Source organism: Marmota monax, unplaced genomic scaffold, assembly GCF_021218885.2.
Source record: "Marmota monax isolate L192 unplaced genomic scaffold, Marmota_monax_Labrador192_F-V1.1 WCK01_AAM20220418_F8-fsc00052, whole genome shotgun sequence".
Taxonomy (NCBI): Eukaryota; Metazoa; Chordata; class Mammalia; order Rodentia; family Sciuridae; genus Marmota; species Marmota monax.
The window spans coordinates 2,846,829-2,867,984 of NW_026693473.1; the positions used below are offsets into that span (position 1 = coordinate 2,846,829).

General features: G+C 42.4%; 1 protein-coding gene across 5 annotated transcripts; it reads left to right on the forward strand.

The window, feature by feature from the left end:
- Nucleotides 1–1,476: 1,476 nt before the first annotated feature.
- On the forward strand, nucleotides 1,477–21,114 carry Fbxo40 (F-box protein 40). Of its 5 annotated transcripts, none has more exons than XM_058583483.1 (6): nucleotides 1,477–1,696; nucleotides 1,807–1,916; nucleotides 5,030–5,164; nucleotides 12,115–12,147; nucleotides 13,135–15,051; nucleotides 17,656–21,114. In XM_058583483.1, the coding sequence occupies exons 4-6, from the start codon at nucleotides 12,145–12,147 to the stop codon at nucleotides 17,866–17,868; spliced, it is 2,133 nt and encodes a 710-aa protein (XP_058439466.1). In that variant the 5' UTR covers nucleotides 1,477–1,696; nucleotides 1,807–1,916; nucleotides 5,030–5,164; nucleotides 12,115–12,144; the 3' UTR covers nucleotides 17,869–21,114. The 5 variants fall into 5 exon arrangements, with proteins under 5 accessions (XP_058439466.1, XP_058439467.1, XP_046314079.1 ...); XM_058583484.1 differs by having other exon boundaries at nucleotides 5,063–5,164; XM_046458123.2 differs by having other exon boundaries at nucleotides 1,477–1,916; nucleotides 5,063–5,164.
- Nucleotides 21,115–21,156: the final 42 nt, after the last annotated feature.

Genomic DNA, 21,156 nt, shown 5'->3' on the forward strand with positions numbered 1-21,156 from the left:
TCACAAGTTCAAAACCAGCCTCAGCAAAAACGAGGCAATAAGCAACTCAGTGAGACCCTGTCTCTAAATAAAACACAAAATAGGGCTGAGGTTGTACCTCAGTGGTCAAGTGCCCATGAGTTCAATCTCCAGTATCCATGCCACCCTCCCAAAAAAAAAATCCTCAATAAGATACTAACAAATAAATCCAGCAGCATATAGAAAAGATTATATACTACCACCAAGTGTTGAACCAAATGGAAGTTTGGTTCAACATGCAAAAGTTAATCTATACAATATTAATAGAATAAAACACAAAAGAACACATGATCATCTTAAAAGGCACAGAAAAAGTACCTGACAAAATCCCATACCCTTTCAGACACTCAACAAACTAAGACAATCAAACTCTTCTCCTTCAACCTGATAAAGGCCATCTTTAGAAATCCGCAGGTAACATCATACTGGTCAGTGAAAGACTGAATGCTTTCCCGCAAAGGTCAGGGACAAATCAGGGATGGCCCCTTTCACCTCTCTTGTTCAACATTGTGTTAGCCATTCTAGGGAAGACAAAAATCCTCCAGAAAGTAAAGAAAATAAAAATACCTCTGTTCACAGATGGCATTATCTTACACATAGAACTTCATTAGGAATCCACAAGAATAGTATAGAACTTATAAACACATTCATCAAAGTTTCAGAATACAAAATCCATCTTAGAAATTTTTACAATGTTCATCTACTAGTTTCTCATGCCAGGTAAGCTTATCCACATGGAAATACCTGCATGGAAGAATCCAATGGAGAGGAGAATGCATTGACTGTAATTTCAGTAGAATTTAATAAGACTGATTTTAGTTAAAATACTTTCAAGTTATAGCTAGCATTGTTGAGCCCTCTGTATGTAGGAGACATTATTCATGTGATTTATATGTCTCAAAGCATTATTACACATGGTCCCACCAAGTATTGTTATGCTCATTTCACAACTGGAAAAAGTGAGATAGAGTGTGGTTAAGTAATTTGGTCAAAGACACATATCTAGAAATTAGCAAAGATACTTTCCTCAGAATATGGCTAAATGTGTTTATTTGAAAAAGATCAGATAACACGAGACTGGGAGTTAGAAGAAAGAAGTGAGTCCTTCCTCTGCCTCCTCCACTAGAAAGTCATGGGACCTTGAACAAGCAATTTACCTTCTCTGCACCTCTGTCTCCTCATCTGCAAAAACAGAGTTGGAGCAAATGACATCTAAGCCTCCTACCACCTCGAGTTCTGTACTTTGGACTTATTCTACCCCTGATTTCTGAATTGCAAACTGCCTTCTCCAGCCACCTGGGAAAGGCAAGGGCCAGTAGAGAACAGCTGCTGACTAGTCATGACAAGAAATCGGAGAAACAGCAACAGGACAGCATGTCACTTGCACAAGTCACTGTTTCAGCCAGCCACTGGGCTTAGGTGAGAAACGTGGTTATAATTAGAGCAGCAGTCGGTGCTGAATGCTCCACCAGTCTCCTGGGGCACAGCTGGACCTGTCCACTGCACACACAGGACTCTGAGGCTGCTCTGGCTTTGAAATAATCCTGCAAAGGGTTTTTCTCTTTCCTCGAGGGAAAGAAAGCCCATTGAAATAGAACCCATTTCCTATTAGGTTTTCCCCTGCTAATGTCATTCCAGTAGAGACCAAGTGATGATACAGAGGGGGAAGGAAAAAGTCGTAAGCTGAGCCTGGTCACATTGCCCCTTGTGATATAGTTTTATTTTTAACTTCAAAACACTTGAACTATTTCTGTTTAAGTTTTCTCCCCTTCCCTGCCTTCCCAACAGAACTCTGTCCTCTGCTGCTGCGGATACACCCAGGTACCTCCCGGAGATCTGCTTGCTCACCATTGAGGGACACAGGAGCAGCAGATGCTGACTCAGCCTGCACTGTTAAGGTAAGCTCTTCAATCAGGGGCAGGTGTTCCATGGGGACATTCAGATGATGAACATGCAGACGGAGGCTTGCTGTGCATCACCTTTGTGCCTGAGGAAGTGGGTTGTTGATTAGATTCATTGTGTGTGGAGGGTTAGCCCCCAAGAATGAGACCCAACCATGTGTAAGCTGCAGTGTCAAATTTAAAATCTCAGAGCGGCTTAGAATCTAAACTGCTGATAGTCTAGGTTCTTTCTTCTACAATTAACCAGAAAAGTTATGTGATAGGGGGAGCAGGTGGTAAGTGCACAGGGGGAAAGCCCAGACCCAGAATTCCTATTTTCTAAAGTCCAATCGCTATGATCTTTTCTCCAATCAGCATTGTCTGTGTTCATTGCAAGTCATTCTCATGCAGCTTAAATTCCATCTACTGTATCACACTACCAGTTAATGCAACAGCTATACTTACTGCACGTACTATTTAAACTCTGTCTGCAGTAAGACTTGTTTTTCTCTTAACAATATTCCCTAAATGGGACTCTCTTCTCCCCCGGTCTCTTGAATCCAAAATGCATCCACGGAATATAAGTGAAAGTAGTGTACAAGTTAAAGCTTTATATAGGCTTATACATCCAAACCAAAAATTGTTACAAACTTGAGACTTGCACATCCAGAGGAACAACAGCAAAATGATTAAAGATACAGGCAGTACTAAAAGCTATAAAATACAGCTAGATTATTCGTGGCTTCTGGAATAACTGTATAGTGTTGCATGCACACACACACACACACACATACACCCCAAGGTAACAGAGCACTGTTTATTTTCTTGTATTTCTCTGGTTCAAAGTTCAGCTAAGGACATCCTGGGAAGTAGCTTATGCAGCAAAAGGGATTCTGTATACTAAACTTGGAAGTGTTCAGGTGAAAGCTAGCAATGCCAACTCAAAGGAGACCTAAAGCAACCACTCAGATACCCTAGTTTCTGGTTCCCTCTTGCCTGTCTTCTGTAACTTCCAGATATACTCATGACTCTGCACTAAGTGTCTGTGTTATAATTATGCCTGTTTGCTGGGCACAGTGAAATTCACCATGTATAATTGCTTAACTTCATTTAATTTTGCCAGGATTTCCATGGCACTAAATCTACAAAATGTATGCTGGGATGCCATCCCAGTGAGACTGGATTACGCTGATTTAGCAGTAATAGAAAGCCTTCATTCAGAGCCACCCCTAGATAATAGCCAATTAAACAACGAAGGAGATTAAAAGCAGAGAGATGTCTGGTGTAGGTGGAGAACTGTAGATTGTGAAGTTGTAGAGATCTGGGGAGAGTGGTTAGATTTTTAGGGTGTGGTGAAGTTAGTAGAAGCCTGAGGTTATGGAACCAGGTGTGGGAATCGTTCTCAGTCAACTGGATGTATAAAAAAAAAAATCTCAAGATGCAAAAGGATTACTTCAATGGTTAACTTTAAACATTTATTTTCCTAAAATTAAATATCTCCATAGCAGGGAAATAGGTTAATAATATATAATTAGAGTAATTCCTTGGCTGGTTAATAGGTTAAGAGTTAAAGTACATATCTTTGACCTTCAACTTTTAACCTTGTCACTTTCGCTGAAGTTGAAGCTCAGAAATAAATCATTATTACTAGGGCTAGCCACATGAGGAGGCAGAATAGTTAGTCACTGACATCATGTGAGGGGTGCTGAGAGGGCCCTTTGCCTAAAAATATCTCCCTGACATCAACTCTGTTTGCTACTAACTTCAAAATTATAGTAAAGAATGTTAAAACTATTATCTGCTAATCCCATTCTCTTTTGCTTGAGTCAGTGTTTAAAATACACCTGCTATACCTGCTATCATGACCTTCAATGAGTGACGCTTGGTCACCACCTTTGCCTCATTCTTCCAGGCTCTGTCCTACTCAGCCCTCAGTACCATGTAGGCTGCCCTTGACCACCACGGGGCAGGTAGCTTTGGGTGGTGCTGTTATTTCTCCAGACTCAATAACAGTATCACAGTGTAATAGAAAAGAAACATGTGATTAGACTCTGAGAGCAAGATAGTTTCCTTCTCTGAGTCTTCAATTCTCCTCTAAAAAATAAGGTGAAATTAGATCCTCTCCTTTCAAAGTGATTTCCTTGCACCATCAGCATTGTCTCAAGCTGATTATAGGAGACAGGCTCAGGCAGGCTTCACCCCAGTCCCACTGAATCAAAACCTGCACTTTAAAAAGATGGCCCCAGTGATTCCTAGTGGGAGAAGCTCTGGAGTAGAGGATTTCTTGTTATCTGCCTGGTCCACACTTCTGATGGTATGGCTGAAGTGGTTCAGAGAACAAGGTCCCGGTAATACCCTGGGAATAAGCCTGGCGGTGTTCAGTGTGTCTTTAACTCCAATCCACCGAAGCCTCTTCCACCTAAGCTAGTCAGTTCCACCCTTTTTTAAAAGCAACCCCAATTAGCATCACCACAATTTCTTCCTAAATTTGTTTCCAGTTGCTCTCACAGCTCTTTCAAAATGCTACTTTCTTTTAGGTTCTGTTTAATTCAACTTCATCCTATTCTGTAAACACTGATCGAGTGCTGGGTGCGGTAGCAGCAGCACCCACTCTCTGGCCCCTCAGAGCTCATGCAGCGTGTTCCTTGAGAGGCGATTGTGCCCGCCATTGACAGTCCAGTCAGAGCACCTTCCACTGCCTTGCTGCGCCTGCCAGTCTTGCAGGCCATATGAACCTCTTCCTGCTCCCAGCTTCCAACAACCTCCACCAGTCTCTGCTGCTGTAGCAGCTAATTACAAGAGAGAAGCCCAGTCTGACTGGCAACTTCCATTTTCCTTAATGAGCAGGAGAATGTAGGTAAACATTTAAACTTATACAAACTTGGGCCTAGGAAAGAAAAATGCCTTCAACTTGTCTTTGTGACATCTAAAAAGTTCCAGGCCTTCTGATGACAACAGCCCCCACCCCCCGGGGGGGAGGGGCAGTATCCCAGGCCTGAGCATACTATCTGAAATCATGAGCGCTTAAGGAATGCTTTGGGGGTGATTAAAGGAGCCCTGAGGATTATGGGGATTTACATTCTTAAAAGACCGAGGTAAGGTTATTTATTTATTTATTTTTTTAAATGGAGTTTGAAGATTATTAAGCTGGCAGTGTTACATAGGATACATTGGAGTAAGGGGCAACTGAAAATCGAAAGGCCAGCCAAGGGCCTCCAGAGCGATACAATGTGAAGAAATAAAGGCCTGAAGAGGGAGGTGACCAGGTGAGTGACTTTGTTTATCTTTGATGCTCATCCAATTCGATGGGTTATTATCAGCCCTATTTTATGGATGACTAAATTAGCTTTGGGGAGATTAAATAACTTGTCAAAAAGTACTTAGCTACTTCATGAGAGTATTGATTGATGTACTTTACATTGGAGGTGTCACATAAGCCTCTTTGTGGAAGTAATATGCAAGGTGATCTCTAAATAGAGAGAAGAAGCTTATAATGCAAATGAGAAAGAGGGGAGAATTCTCCCTGTAGAAAGACAAAGTGTGTGGGTCTCATGCTGGAGTAAGTCACAAGGTGGAGCCAAGTGCACAAGGGCAAGAGATGAGGTCAAAGGGCAGGAGACAGCTCTTACATGGCCTTGTGAACCATGACAAGGACTTCCACACTTTATTTCTTGTGATGGAATTGGATGGAGATTTTAAGCAGGAAAGTAATGACCTAATTTTATAAATTGTTAAATCACACTTTCTGCTGGCAAATATGGATTATGGGGTACAAATTAGGGGACTGCAACTGTTCATAACCTCATTATACTGGACTGAATGAGAGATCATGGTGCTTGGGCTTGGGCAGTGGTGGTGGTGGATATGGAATGATAGAATTACCCACCGACCTTCCCCATGAACTGGCAAGTAGTTCCTTTCTACCTGGAAGCACAATACCAAGCTGTTACAGCTCAGTGGTTCTCAAACTGGAGCTTCCATAGAATCAGCTGGATTCAGTAGATCTAGGGTAGGGCCTCAAATCTGCACTTCCAACCAGCTTCCAGGTGATACTGACGCTATTTGCCTGGGGACCACACTGTTTTTGCTAATCATTTTACTACGTTCTGAGTGGTCCACACAGCACTATGATCAGCATCACATCAAACTATTACCAGGTTCTAAATGCTCCCCTATTTCTTCAATGAAATATCCATTCCTTAAACTCACATAGCTGGTGCTCCCACAACTCCACTTCAGCTACATCCAATACACAGTAAAATCTAAGACCAGGTCTTTGGACTAATTTAAGTCTAAATTATGTTATTTTGACCATTGTCCCCTCTAGACAGAGGAACTTTAAAATTCATTTTAGGAGGGGGAAAGTATATTGATCATGTGCTTGACTGAAGTTTATTCGTAAGAGGATGGGATGCATTACCTTTTCAGTCTGGAAATGAGAATTCAAGGGGCTGAGGATGTGGCTCAAGCGGTAGCGCGCTCGCCTGGCATGCGTGCGGCCCAGGTTCGATCCTCAGCACCACATACAAAAAAAGATGTTGTGTCCGCCGAAAACTAAAAAATAAATATTAAAAAAAAGAGAGAATTCAAAGGTGAATATAAGAGCATAGAATTTGAAGGGCTCAGGCATAGATTTTTGTCAACTTTTTCACAGTAAAAAGTTTCTATCATCTGTGTGATTGATTTAGTATGTACTTCATTTTAAATTTCAGAATCCATATTTTAGTACATATTTTTAACACTAATCCCTTCCCTTTCACATCTGTGTTCCATGAAATGCAAAGCCATCAATCAGACCTAGATCCTCCTCTTGTTTCCTTTACTCAGAGGGGACATAATATGGGATAAGGTTTAGAGACATACCAAAACAAAATGAAAACTTCTCTACAGAGATGGAGATGGTTCCTAATGAAGAACACCTGGCTCAATAGGAATAGATCATATATGTGGCCACCATGCTGTGTCCCAACTCTAGCCATGGACTTGCATCCTCCCCAGACCAGTGAAATGGACTACATATGTCTCCGTAGGTCTCTGAACATTGTGTGATATAGCAAAGAGCATTGGGTTTGAAGTCCAACAAACCTAGGCTTCTTTTTGCATCAGTATCCTTGTGTGTAAACTGAAAATGGTAATACCCACCTCACCTAGTTGTTGTAAGGACTGAATGAGATGTTATGTAAAAGCACATGATATAAGCACCAAATTTTATTTCTCTTCCTCCACAACACCCAAAACACAGACACAAATATTTCACTCTAGAAAAGTCAGACAGACCTCATGGAGGAGAAGGATGCAGTCTCTATGCCCATTAAAACAAGATTAGGAGAACAGGTCATCTTATGTCACAAGGCAACCAATGATATATCTAATTTAATTAACTTGAGGTAACACTGATCTACTCCAACTTAAGGTGAGCAATCAACTATTTAAATCCTGGGATGTGGGACTTTTAAATGCTGAACCTAGGGAGTCCCAGGCAAACCAGCAATAATTAGACTGTCAGGTACTCCAGATCGGTCCTTATCTCAGTGGGAATAATTTCCCCAGATACACAATGAAAGGTTCAGATGTGATTTTTACGCTCTTTGGCTCTATTTGTCTCTCTCCTTCTTTCTACTGCCAAACTTCTCCAGAATAGCCTCCACCCACCATTCTTTCTGCTCAGCACATGTCTTCTCTCAAAGTCACTCATCTGGATGTAGCTCTGGAACCTGAAAGAGGATCTTTAAATAGCAGCATTAAAAGCAGTGGGGGAGGGTCGTTTTTTCTGTGCCAGCATGCATTGTTTTCTCTTAAAGGAATATTTCCAAATAACTTCACAGGGATGGAAAGCATTAAACCTATCCCACAAATGTTCCCACTTTAATAACACTATTCCCAGGAACCATACTCCATAATACTGAAGGCCAAGAAGGGATTGTGTCCCTCCAACCAGACATATCCCTGCTGCGAGGGCCGAGTTTGCATAGGTAGCGCACTGAACTAGCCAAGCCCTTCTTTTCTCTTCCCAGGAACTGAGCTCCACTTCATTACACAGCAAGCTGGCAGATAGGAAGCCAGATACTGCTGACGCTGGGATCTTTTTTCACATAGTCCTATTCCACTTGTGATCTGCCTCTTCTTTCCCACCTGAAAGCCAGAAGGAGCCCCTGAATTTTCCAGACTCCTTCTTTTATTCACAAGTTGCTTTTCTGCAGAAAGCTGATGGTCACATTCTCTCAGCCAGGTCACGGGCCTGCCTGTCTTGCACTATGTGCTTAACAGCTTTCCCCTCCCTCTGAGCAAATGCCACATTTCAAATGGCTCAAGGTCCCACAGCTGAAATACCACATTTACTCTGGCAAAAGCTCTTTGGGGACCTCCCATAAGCGGTGGCAATGTTGTCATTGTTCTTAATTTTGCAGTAGCACTTGAGGCATGCCCACCCCTGCCTTTATATCTGTGACAATATCGTTCTGACTTGCTGAGCTCTCTCCTCTGGCTCTACTTCTTCCTAATGTGCCCCAAAGTGGTCACACATGGCCATGTATGCCATGGCTCACATACCTATTCTGGTGTTCTCACTTCCTTAGGCAGTGCTTCCCCTCTCACTTTTAAGTGGATAAGTTCTCAAATCTGCATCACTGTATTCCAGTCCCTCATCTTCCCATCCCCATGATCTACCAGTATCTCAAGCAACTTGTATTACCGTTGCTGGACCCGTCTTTCTTCCAAGGATGGTTTCCTCTCAGACCTCTATTTTTCTCAAAATTATAGCCAATATTCTCCCTTTCTCATTCAAAAATTTGGTATCAACTTTGTCTCTTCTTTCCCCATCTCTAGCATGGAACAAAAATATGATTCCTTCTTTGTAATATTTCCTGTCTGCCTGTTTTCAATATCACCCATAAAATCTTCCATCACGTTCTCTAAAAAGCATTTTCTAACTGCAGATCCTCCTGCTCCACTCATCCCTCCACTGCTCTCAGTCAACACCCAAATTAGAACAGGAGCCATTTTAGGCTCCCTGTGGAGTATCAAATAATTCCAGATTTTTAAGTCTAATATTTAATAATTTCCAAAATAAGTCCACAATTTTTCCCCTAGAAGTGAGCTGAGGTATGGCAAGAGTGTTAAATGATCAGTAGCTGGATTCTTGCATCCAGAATATGTGCTCCTTTCTTGAACATATTATATTCCATTTCAGGTTATCTTAGTTAATTTTGATTGTATAATAAAATACCATAGACCAGGTGGCTTATAAACAACAGAAATTTATCTCTCACAGTTCTGGAGACTGGGAAGTCCAAGACAAAGATGCTAACTATGTTTGGTGAAGGCTTGCACACTGGTTCATAATCTTCTTGCTCCATGTTCATATGGCATAAAAGACAAGGAACCTGTCAGGCTTCTTTTATGAGGGCACTAATTCCATTCATGAAGGCTCTGCCCTCATAATTAATCACCTCTGGGAAACCCCACCTCCAAAGAGCCTCACATTATGGATAAGATGGCAACATACGAATTTGGGGGAACACAAACATTCAGACGATAGCACAGTCCATTTCCCTCAAGCTTCCCGCTATGTTTGTTCAGCTCCTTCTCCGATTCTCACACCTTGGTCTGTCTTCCATTGGATCCTGAACCTATTTGAGGATCTGTCCTGTGGCTTCTCACCTGCCCTGACTCTGGATGATTAGGTGGAAAGAGCACTGCAGCATAGTCCCTTTTTCATGATCACTTGGTGGGCCTAGTTGGGGTTCTCATTAATAAGAACAGGGTTCTCATTAATGTGCATTAGAATCATATGTGGTTGGGTGCAATGGTGCATGCCTCTAATCCCAGTGACTTGGGAGGCTGAAGCAGGTGAATCACAAATTCAAAGTCAGCTTCAGCAACTTAGTGAGGACCTAAGCAACTTAGAGACAGACCCTATCTCAAAAGAAAAAAATTAAAAAGGCTGGTGGGAACATCACCAGTTAAACATCTCTGGGTTCAATACCTGCTATGAAAATCATCATCATTGTCATCATTACATGGGCAGGGTGTTAAGATTGTAAATTCCAGTACACACCCCGAATTTGGTGGCCAGAACCCACAGCAGCACTATCTAATAGAACTTTCCACAAAGATGGAAACATTCTGTGTTGTCCAATAGAGTGACTACCAGCCAGATGTGGAGAATAAGCACTTACAATACGGCTAGCATGACTGAGGAACTGAATCATTCATTGTGTTTTATTTTGATTTATTTAAATTTAAATAGCCATATCTGGTTGACAGTTTTGAACATTGCAGATCTATATGAGTCAGATCTATACACATCACAACTGATTCTAACGAAAATAGTATCTAAGGTTCACTTTGACAAGCAGTCCAGGTAACTCATACTCCTTACCGGCACATGGCAGGTAATCAACAAATGTTTATTGAATGCATGGATGAACAAGTGAATAAACAATGAACCAGACTATAGTTTTCTTGAGATTTAAGACTGTCACTCCTTAAAAGGAAAACCTGAAGGGACAGTTTCAGACAAAAGAGGCTAAAAAGACTTAACCAAATGCAATAAATGGGCCTTGAAAGGATCCTTGTTCAAAAATTAAACATTAAAAAAATTAAAAATTGGGTTGGGGACGTGGCTCAAGCGGTAGCGTGCTTGCCTGGCATGCGCGGGGCGCTGGGTTCGATTCTCAGCACCACATAAAAATAAAGATGTTGTGTCCACTGAAAACTAAAAAATAAATATTAAAAAATTCTTTCTCTCTCTCTCTCTCTCTTTAAAAAAATTAAAAATTATGGAAAACATTTTTGGAACAACTAGGGAATTAGTAATATAAACAACATGTGACATGACATTAATAAATAAATTTTAGTTTTCTTAAACAATGTAAAAATTACCAAAGAAAATGTCTTCATTCTTGGAAATGCATGCTGAGTACTTAGGAATGAAATGTCATGATATCTTATTTTCAGTCAAAATGTTTATGAGAGAGAGAAAGAGAAGAAGGGGAGAGAAAAATGGTAAAATGTTAATAGTTGTTGAATCTAGGTAGTGTTTTGGGGTGCTTTTTTTAATGTCCCTTAAACTTTTAAATATATTTGAAAATCTTCAAAAAAAATATTGGGAGAAAACTCACCCCCAATAAATTGACAAGATAAGGACTGTTCTGAGTTTCATACATTTAAAACTCATTAACTTCTCCCTACAGTGCTACAGGGAAGGTACTATTATCATCCTCCCTTTACAGATAGGAAAACTGATGAATAACGAGCTGGAAGTAACTTTCTCAAAGTCTTATAGCTGCTGACCTGTAGCACCAGAGTTGAGCCTTATGTAGTCTGCCTCCTACTGTGCACTCAGAAAACTCCACTTTCTCTGGAAAAATCAGAAGACCTGGCAACACATAAGGCCAATTAATTTTTTTTATATATATTTTTTTTAAAGAGTGAGAGAGAGGGAGAGAGAGAGAGAATTTTAATATTTATTTTTTAGTATTTGGCGGACACAACATCTTTGTATGTGGAGCTGAGGATCGAACCCGGGCCACGTGCATGCCAGGCGAGCGCGCTACCACTTGAGCCACATCCCCAGCCCCAAGACCAATTAATTGACCAGAATCCCTGAAGGCAGAGAATCTATTCCCTATTTAGCCTGCAACTGAGGCCTTTGGGGTTTTGACCCCTGTTCTGACCACAACACAGTGGAAGACACTAAAGTGATGGCACATGACAGATATGTCACAGGTACTTCGACATTGCCCAGACCAACTTGGCTATCAGGCTGACCTCTCATTAGTCGTGAAGGTCCAGTGAGAGGCAAAGTGAGGGGGTAACTTGGACAGGTTGGGAAAGTATAGGACAGAGAAGTAGGAGCCCTAGAATAACTGTCAATAGACAATGGAAAAAAAATTGCAAGAAACAGAAGTTGCGCCTCCCATCGGTGTAGGTAATGTGCTGCATCAGAGGGCACTGGGGTCAGTGCACGAGCACAGGCTAGCATGACCTGGGTTGGAAACCTGACTCCATCACTTACCAGTGTGTGACCTGGCTAAGTTACTTAACTTCTTTAAGCTTCCATTTCCTTGACCATAAAATGGAAGCACCACTTCCAGGTTGGTGAGAAGAATTAAATGAGAGAGAACGTAGAGTATCTTTGGCCCCTGTTAATATAAATAACCATAATACTTTTCTTACTAATCATTAATATTCACATCTTCCTATTTTCCCCTAGAGTTAAGAAGCAAGAAGAAATTGGGAAGCTATGGTAAGTGCCAGATGTTTGTTGGAGCTTCACCTTTCAGTCAGGGTCTTGATTTATTTAGCCTGTAGCCCAAGCAGCTGGCAGACTTGTTCTTATGATTTGTTGATATTTATTGGCAAGAAATTAAATTGGAGTAAGGGGAAAGCAGAGAATAGAAAACAATTTGTGAGCAAACAGTTTTAATGAAAATATTTAAATAAGGTTCCCAACACACAGGAATGTAAATGTTTGAGGAGATGGAAGTGCTAATTGCCCTGATTTGATTATTATTCATTATCTATGTGAATTGAATTATCCTACTATACCCCATAAATACATACAAATATTGTCAATTAAAAGTTAAAAAATAATATGGTAAAAATTGAAAAATACCCTAATTGACTAACAATTCCTTCAGAAAATATTATCGAGTACCTACAATGGTCCAGGCCTGGTACCAGGTGCTAGGAATGCAGATGTGAGCAAAACCAGACACAGCACTTTCTCCTCCCAGCACACCTCTGGAGATGATTGAATGAATGACAGCTCACAATTTTCTGGAATGTTATCTGCCATTATAAAGAAAGACTGCAAAGAATCAATACCAATCTAGTTTTATGTCATAATAGAAGTTCAAAACGCAGGATTCAAAATTGTATTCACAGTATTAGCCATATAAATCATTCATAAGCTACAACTCAATAACAAAAACTGTCGATGTCATAGATCATTCATTACATTCAGCTTTTTTTGTTCTTTTCTAAACATAGGTACTATATAGGTAGGATGAACACTGGAAACATTTTAAGAGTTGATAGTTGTTATTTCTGGCATGTGGGACTTGGAGGGATTTTTTTTCTTCTCTACAATCATCACTAGATTACAAGGTTCCTATAAAAATCATGAGTAGACAGGAAAGAAGCAAATTAAAACACTGTCTCAGACATGCACTGAGCTTCTCTTACCGCATTCATTTTTTTTTCTCTCTTCCCCTGCCCTTGGCGTGTTCAGGGCAGGGTACACAGGCCCCCACCTGGGCCACACAGGCATTGTGAAGGATGTATCAACCGCCACTGCCATGTTCCTGTGGAGCCCAACGTCTCCTGCCTGGTGATAAGCTGCCACCTGCTCTGTGGTGCTACCTTCCACATGTGCAAAGAGGCAGAGCACAAGCTCCTCTGTCCTTTAGAGCAGGTTCCATGCCTCAACTCTGAATATGGCTGCCCCCTTTTAATGTCCCGCCACAAGCTGGCCAAGCACCTGCAGATGTGCCCGGCCAGCGTGGTCTGCTGCTCCATGGAATGGAACCGCTGGCCAAACGTGGACTCAGAAACAATCCTTCATGAGAACATCATGAAAGAGACCCCCAATGAGGAGTGTTTAGATACAGCCCTGGCCCTCCAGGATCAGAAGATTCTCTTCAGATCCTTGAACATGGTAGACCTTTTCCCAGAAACCAGAGATGCCACGGAGGAGGAGCCAACCAGGAATGGTGATGCCAACTGGGAGGAAATGGAAGGAGCAGTGGGAGGACCAGATGCCAGTTTGGTACCACACAACGGTTTGTCAGCACCCAACGGGGAGATGAATGAGTTGAGTCAAGAAGAACGAGAGGCACTAGCCAAGACCAAAGAAGGGATGGACCTGGCCAAGTTCAACAAGTGGGAAAACATGTTCAGCAAAGAACATGCAGCCTCTGCTTTAACTAGTTCATCAGCAAATTGTGAGAGCAAGAGCAGGGATGGTGCAGGGACAGAACAGATTTCCGCCGGCAATAACGTGGTAGAGGGAGAGGCTGCTGCCAACGGCAAAGAACCACAGCAAGACCAGAAGCAGCAGGACTTTTCCGCAGCAATGGAAAAGACAGGCCTTGCCCCCTGGCAGGATGGTGTTCTGGAAAGACTGAAAACAGCTGTAGATGCAAAGGACTATAATATGTATCTAGTGCACAATGGGCGGATGCTCATTCACTTTGGTCAGATGCCTGCTTGTACCCCCAGGGAGAGAGACTTTGTTTATGGCAACCTTGAGGCTCAAGAAGTTAAAACCGTTTACACCTTCAAAGTTCCTGTGAGCTATTGTGGGAAGCGAGCAAGAATTGGGGATGCCATGTTGAGTTGTAGGCCGAGTGAACACAAGGCCGTAGATACTTCTGACTTGGGGATCACCGTGGAGGACCTGCCAAAATCAGACCTCATCAAGACCACCCTCCAGTGTGCTTTGGAAAGAGAACTCAAGGGCCACGTCATCTCTGAATCCAGGAGCATCGATGGGCTGTTCATGGATTTTGCCACACAGACGTACAACTTTGAGCCAGGACCATTTTCCTCGGGGACAGTGCTGGCTGATCTCCTGACTGCTGCCAACCCAGGAGGACTTCATGTAGAGCTCCACAGTGAGTGTGTGACAAGGAGACACAACAAGAGTAGCTCTGCTTTTACTTTCACCTGCAACAAATTCTTCAGAAGGGATGAATTCCCCCTGCACTTCAAGAACGTCCACACAGACATTCAGTCATGCCTCAACGGCTGGTTCCAACACCGATGCCCCCTTTCCTACCTGGGATGTACGTTTGTTCAGAACTATTTCCGTCCCCCAGGACAAAAGGCCAAAGTGATCTACAGTCAGAAGCTCAAGACCTTTGCCATCAAGCCCGAGGTTGCTCCAGAGCTGAACGAGAGCAGGAAGAACAAGCATCTCATAGACCATGGAGGAAAAAGCCAGAACTCTCTAACCAGCCTGCCCCTGGAGGTTTTGCAATACATTGCTGGGTTCTTGGACAGCATCAGCCTGTCCCAGCTCTCCCAGGTGTCTGTGCTGATGAGGAATATCTGTGCCACCCTGTTACAGGAGAGAGGGATGGTCCTCTTGCAATGGAAGAAGAAGAAGTACTCCCATGGAGGCACCTCCTGGAAAGTCCACAGAGAGGCAAGTTAATATGCATTCACTCAGTCAACAAATACTAGTAGAGAGCTTTTTATGTGCCGAGCATTGCACTAGATGATGGGACAGTTGTTAGAATTAAGACTGATTCAAGGAGATCAGTCTATTAAGGGAGACAGACCCTTCTCCACGCTGGTGTGTCCCCAGATTGCTTAACTGGTTCCCTTTGCCCTCCAGCTTCCAGTGGGGCTAAAACCATGGGAGGGAAGGAGGGAGGAAGAACAGGGTTGAAGGATCCACTCTCCTGGTTCCTTCCCTTCATGCCCCTTTGAACTGGCTAAGTTCAGCTAAGATGGCTGCCTCCGGTGGCTCTCCCCACACAGTTACTCATTCTGGGTTCCTATGACAGCCTTCTTCCCCTTCCAGGCCTAGAGGAGTGACTCTGTACTGTTACTAAGGTTGGATACTCTACAGTATCTCATGGCTTTCCTATACCTTGCCCATATATTTGAAATCATTCCTCTTAAAAATTCTCTTAACGTGACCCCCATTTGTGTGTGCCATCTGTTTCCTGCTTAGACTCTGATTAATACAGTAAGGCAACATTCTTCTCAGTCCTATGTCAACTGATTCTTGGTTATTGTTTGTTTTGCAGTGCTGGGCATTGAACCCAGAACCTTGGGCATACTAAGCAAACACTGTGTCCGTGAACTACACCCTCAGCCCTCAATGGTTCTTTTAAGAATAGTTTTTGCCATTGATAAAGGAATTTTGAAATTCTTCATGAATTCAATCTACTGATCTCTCCCCTGGTTCAAATACTTAATTTTTCAGAAAACTTTGTTGTATTAAAGCATCTCTTTCCTTCAGTAAAATTTTTGTTTCTTTTTCTCCATTGGATCATATTTGCTTAGCTGTATTATGACTTCTACAGAAGTGAGACTCCTAATTCATCATATCTAAGTGCCTGTAATGTCCTTTTTTTTTTTTTTTGGTAGCGGGGATTAAACTGAGGGATACTTCACCACTGAGCTGAGCTACATCTCCAGACCTTTTCATTTTTTATTTTTGAAATGGGGTCCCCCTAATTTGCTCAGGCTGGCCTTGAACTTGTGTTCTTCCTCCCTCAGTTTCCCAAGGAGCTGGGATTACAAGTGTGTGTTGCTACACCTGGCCTGTAACGTTCTTTCTCATAGTAAATATGGTGGTAATACGAACCAAGAATGACTAATACCTATTTAGGTAAATAATTCTATAATATTACTGTTGCAGTTCTTCCTAATAGGTGGGTGTTTAAGAGCTGCATTGGGGAATTAGAAGTGTTTGCATCTATTTTTGTTGACTATATTTAAAATGTGTATTTCCATTATTGATCACCTAGACAGTCTTGTTCAAACATAATTATAAGACTCTATCTTACGTATCCATGCCTACATCCATGTGCTAAACACTGACTGTCAACCACATGCTAAGGATAAATAGTGAATGAGATATTGTCTTTTGAAAAAGTGTTGTCTAAAACTACCTATTATCTTCCTCTACAAAACAGATGCAAATAATTTAATTTGCATACTAGAAATTACATTTTTCTTTTTTGGGGGGGGGGTGGGAGTGGGGAGAGGTAGGTTTCAAGTTTGTTCCTAATTCAATGATTGCTGACCACTCTTGGATATCATTTGGGACAAACTAATTTGCTTGCAGAAAAGAATAAAGAGAATTTAGTTGGGGCTAAAGGATATTCACATTAAAATGGCTTTTGGGGTAAAAAGGGAAATAATTCCAAGATCCCAAGAAATAGTTTATTTTTGCACAGGAACAAGACAAAACACTGAGGGTGAAGTAGTCAGGCTGAAAGGGTACCAGGTGCCAAGGGTGCCAAGCCTTTTAGCCACATTTTAAAACTAGTAGCTTTGCCACCACCTCCCAGCTGGAAAGACCAGAGAGTGTTTTATTGAGTACTGACTCAACTCATAGAACTCTCCATTGAGGTAAGACCTTAATTTAGTTAGAATACTTCTAATTTCAAGCAGGTAGAAAAGCAATTAAAAGTACCTTAAACAGTAAATGGAATTTATTAGCCTATATAACTCAAAAGTCCTTAGCTAATAGTTTCAGGTAAGGCTTGATTTAGCAACTCAAAAAATTCCCCAATGTTCTTTTTACTTTCTGTTTCTTTGTTTCCTCAATATTGGCTCCATTCTAAGACAGTTCACTGGTGGTCCCTGGAGACTGCTGACACCTCCTAGGACTACAGTTCCCAGTTCAAGTACAGAAGGAGAAAGAGAATCTGCTTTTTGAAATCTCAAACAAAAGTGCTGGGGTAGAATCCCATTGGTGCTAATTGTCCTGATTTAAACTGGGTCTACTCTAGAACTAATGGTTGCTAGTGGAAGGACAGGGGAAGGTAGGTGTATGTCAATATGCTGATCTGTGTCAGTCATTCCCACACAACTGCAAGGCTGTCTGGGAAGATTATTAATTGGAAGGGGGAAGCTTAAATTGGACTCTGGGGAAGAAACTAACAAAAGTCAAATGCCACTGAACTCTCTGGAAGGAAGTAGAGAGAGGCGTTTCCTTATCCTGTTCAAACACAGCCAGCCTGGGGGTGTTGCCCCAGGTTTATCTGTAAGTTTTTCCCTTTCTCCACAGATCTGGCAGTTCAGCAGCCTCTTCTCCCAAATCAAGAGCTGGGAGTTTAATGAAATCACCTCCATGTCTGAGCACCTGAAGGCCTGTCCTTTCAACATCATAGAGCACAAGACTGACCCGATTCGTTTGACCAGCATGTGTCAGCCCCGTGAGCAGACCCAAGAGAGCTTAGTCTCCACCTTTAGAACTAGACCACGAGGAAGACACATCTAGAGATTTGGATGGCATCATTCTTGAATTTTTCCTTGGAGTGATTGAAAGCAGGACTGAGAATGGTTTGAGAAATCCCTGCTGTAACTGCATATTCTGCTTCATTGCATGTATTGGAACATATGATGTCTTTCAAAACCTCAGCAATTGTACTAGATCTAAGAATTTCCTAAGCGATGACTTATATGATAATGCCACACTGTGACTTACTTTTCTTTTTCTTTTTTCTAAAATAGATAAGTCTGAGGAGAGAATAAGTAACTGAGGCTATTTGGAAAGGAATACAAGTCTTTAGGAAGTGAGAGAGCAATGAAATTCCATAACCAACATAAGCCATGATTTTACACTGGGCTTTTTGGTTTACAAAACTTGCATATTGGCAGGGCAGACAGTGCATGGACAGTAAGTTACTTCCTAGGGTGCAGAGTTACCTCCCAGGGTGCCAGGGTGGAGGGCATCCAGCTCTAAGGTTCTGAAGCTGGGCCTGTCTTGACAGCCAAGTTCAGGGTGACTTTTGGTGACCCTGATGCCTCTAAACCCAAGTAGTCCCAATTCAGCCTGATTGAACAGAGCCCCCTGGCTGAGCACAGCAGCCTGGAGGATACCGCAGGCCAAAAGGTAAGGACAGTAATGAGGTCACCGAGTCTCTTGTGTAGATTCTTACCAAGGTATAGAAAGGAAGCCTTGAAAAACGAGGGAGAGTCCAGAGGAGACTCTGTATTTTCAAAGAAAGGACAAAAGCCTCAAGCCTACTTTTTAACGTTTTTAATAATGATTCAAGAGTCAAGGTTGTTTTTTCCTGAGACGTATATTATAGGTCTGGGTGAAGGAGAGCATAGGCATAGCTCAGTGCCACCCTATGTCTGAAATGACCTCCATACATGATGCCAACCTCAGTGTCATGCCAGGACACACAGGGAAGCTGAGGAGACTTCGTGTTGGGTAAAGTCCAAACAAGACCCCCCACAGTTCCTGTGGTACCGGCCCACAGGTACCATACACCACTTGGATAGTCCACTGGGGGCCCTGGAGAGAAAGACATATGAACACAGTGGTTCCTTGGATTGCCCCAAGCTTGCTGGTCATTCCTCCAGCCTGTCAAAAACAGATGCTACTGCTGTTTTTGGTAACAAACCATGAATATTCACAAGCACATAAGTAGAGGGAAAAGTCCCCAATAAACTTGCAATCCCTAAAGCCGAGTTTCCTAACCTTGGAACTCCTAGCCACTTGGAACCTGGACTAGCTTCACTACTGAGCTACCTCCCCAGCCCCTTTTCATTTTGAGGCAGGGTCTCACTACGTTTCTGGAGCTGGTCTGAACTTGCGATGCTCCTGCCTCAGCCTCCCAAGATGCTGGGGTTACAGGTGTGCACCACTGTGCCTAACTGGAACTATTGACATTTTGAAGTGGATAATTCTTTGTCATAATGGACTATTCTATATATTATAGGGTATTTAGCAATACCCTTGGCCTCTATTAAATCCACCCCCCCACTCCACAGTAGCACTCACACAGTGAACAGCCAACAATGTCTCCAGATATTGCAGAATGTCCTCTGGGAGCAAAGTGGCTCCAGGCTGAGAACCACTGTCCTAAGGAATATCATAACAGTTAGTTTAAGTTTGGATATGCTTATTTTTCAGTACAACAGAATCTTGTTGCACATAGCCATCCACAATGGCTGTGGTTTAATGCTGCCCTTATGTATCTACTAAATAGGTTTTAGATGTCAGGTGATATTAAGTCAGAAACCAGATGGATCCAATTGTTTGATATGGCTACATGTCCCCGGGCCACATGGAAGAATATGTATTTTCTGCTCTCTCCAGTTATATCCAGGAAAGTTATTTGTCTTATGTTTATGTCCTTCTTACCTTAATCAGTGCCATTTTCCAAGCAGTTGAGTTTCAAGCAAGTGAGAAATAGGAAAAAGGGAGGACAGAACAAAAGGGAAGCAGAGAAAGAATTCACCCAACAAAAGAAATTGGCTCATTCATCTGGGTGCTTGTTTTGACTGGGTCGCCCCAGTTCAGAAATGCTGTAGATCACACCTCTGAGAAGAGTCAAGATGGTGGTAGAGCAAGCCCCAAACCAGAAATATGCTCATCTTTCATTATTATGTGCCACTTGGTACTATTTGGTAACGTAATCTCACTTTTTCTAATGCTTATTGTTTGATTTATATTTCACATTTATATATGTCATTGTTTTCTAAAAATATAACTAGAGTGTGATCTAAGGCTTTACTCAGTGAAGATGAGTAACCAGAAGCAAACTCTGGATGTCAGGTGTGGGAAAGAAGAAAGGAAGAGAGTTCTCTGGGTGTCAGTTACATGTGTTTGGAATCTGGTCCTTCTTATGTGGAGGAATAATGCTCCCAAAGCCAGGATTTCTAATTAGAAAAAGAGAGAAAGAGGAACTACGGACAGAGGACGATGAGTCAGGGCCGTGGTTGAGGAGCAACCACAGAGGCATGAAGAGAGCAGAAGGCTTTCCCTCCACAGCGCGGGTGGGCGGGGCACGGGTTCAGGACACGCCCCCTGGTGGGGTGCGGGGCGCTCCTTGAGGCACTTTCCTCTCCCACATGCTCCCTTCAGAACAGTACTGATTTGGTCAACATCATCAAACACATTTATAAGATAATGGTCCATATTGCAGGAAACCAGGGTACTGCTGGTATCCCCGGGTTCCTAGAGGAGAGAGCAGAGGCAGCAGGAGGGGACCTTATCAGAGAGGCTGTGGGGAGACAGGTGATTGATTAGTGAGGTGAGGCTGTAGTGAGCAGCAGGAGCAGGGAGCGCCTAAGGAAGAGGAAAGACAGCTAGACATGACTTCAGAGTAAGAAGCACACGAGGTGGGCAGAGAGGGCTGTGTCACAGGAATAGAGCCTCAACAGAGCCCTTGATGAGCATCACAGCCCAGAAAGGCAGACCAGGGCAGAGACCAGCTGAATGTGGAGGGCAGGGTCTGTAGAACTGGGCCAGAAAGGACTGTTGCCTTAGCAGCACAGGGATCTAGAAAAGAACTTTTCTCCTCTTCTGAAGGGAACAGTGAAAAAGCAAAGTGGAACTTGGAGATGGATCAGGAAAACTGCTGTAAAAGTCTGCCTTCTGTGTGAAATCAAATCAAACTGAAATGAAGAATGATATTGTGTACATGTGGTAACCTATTGCTATATACTGGAAATCCCAGTGTCTCTATAGGAGGAAATAAAGGCTGCTTTGCACTCACCTTTGAAAGGTTAAGGTGTGTGAATCTTGTGAGTTATATCTAGAGACAGTTTTGTG

Bases quoted from the DNA above. Each gene is read 5' to 3' on its own strand.
- Fbxo40 (XM_046458123.2), top strand. The intron at 15,052-17,655 runs GCAAGTTAATAT...CTTTCTCCACAG, and splicing joins CCTGGAAAGTCCACAGAGAG to ATCTGGCAGTTCAGCAGCCT.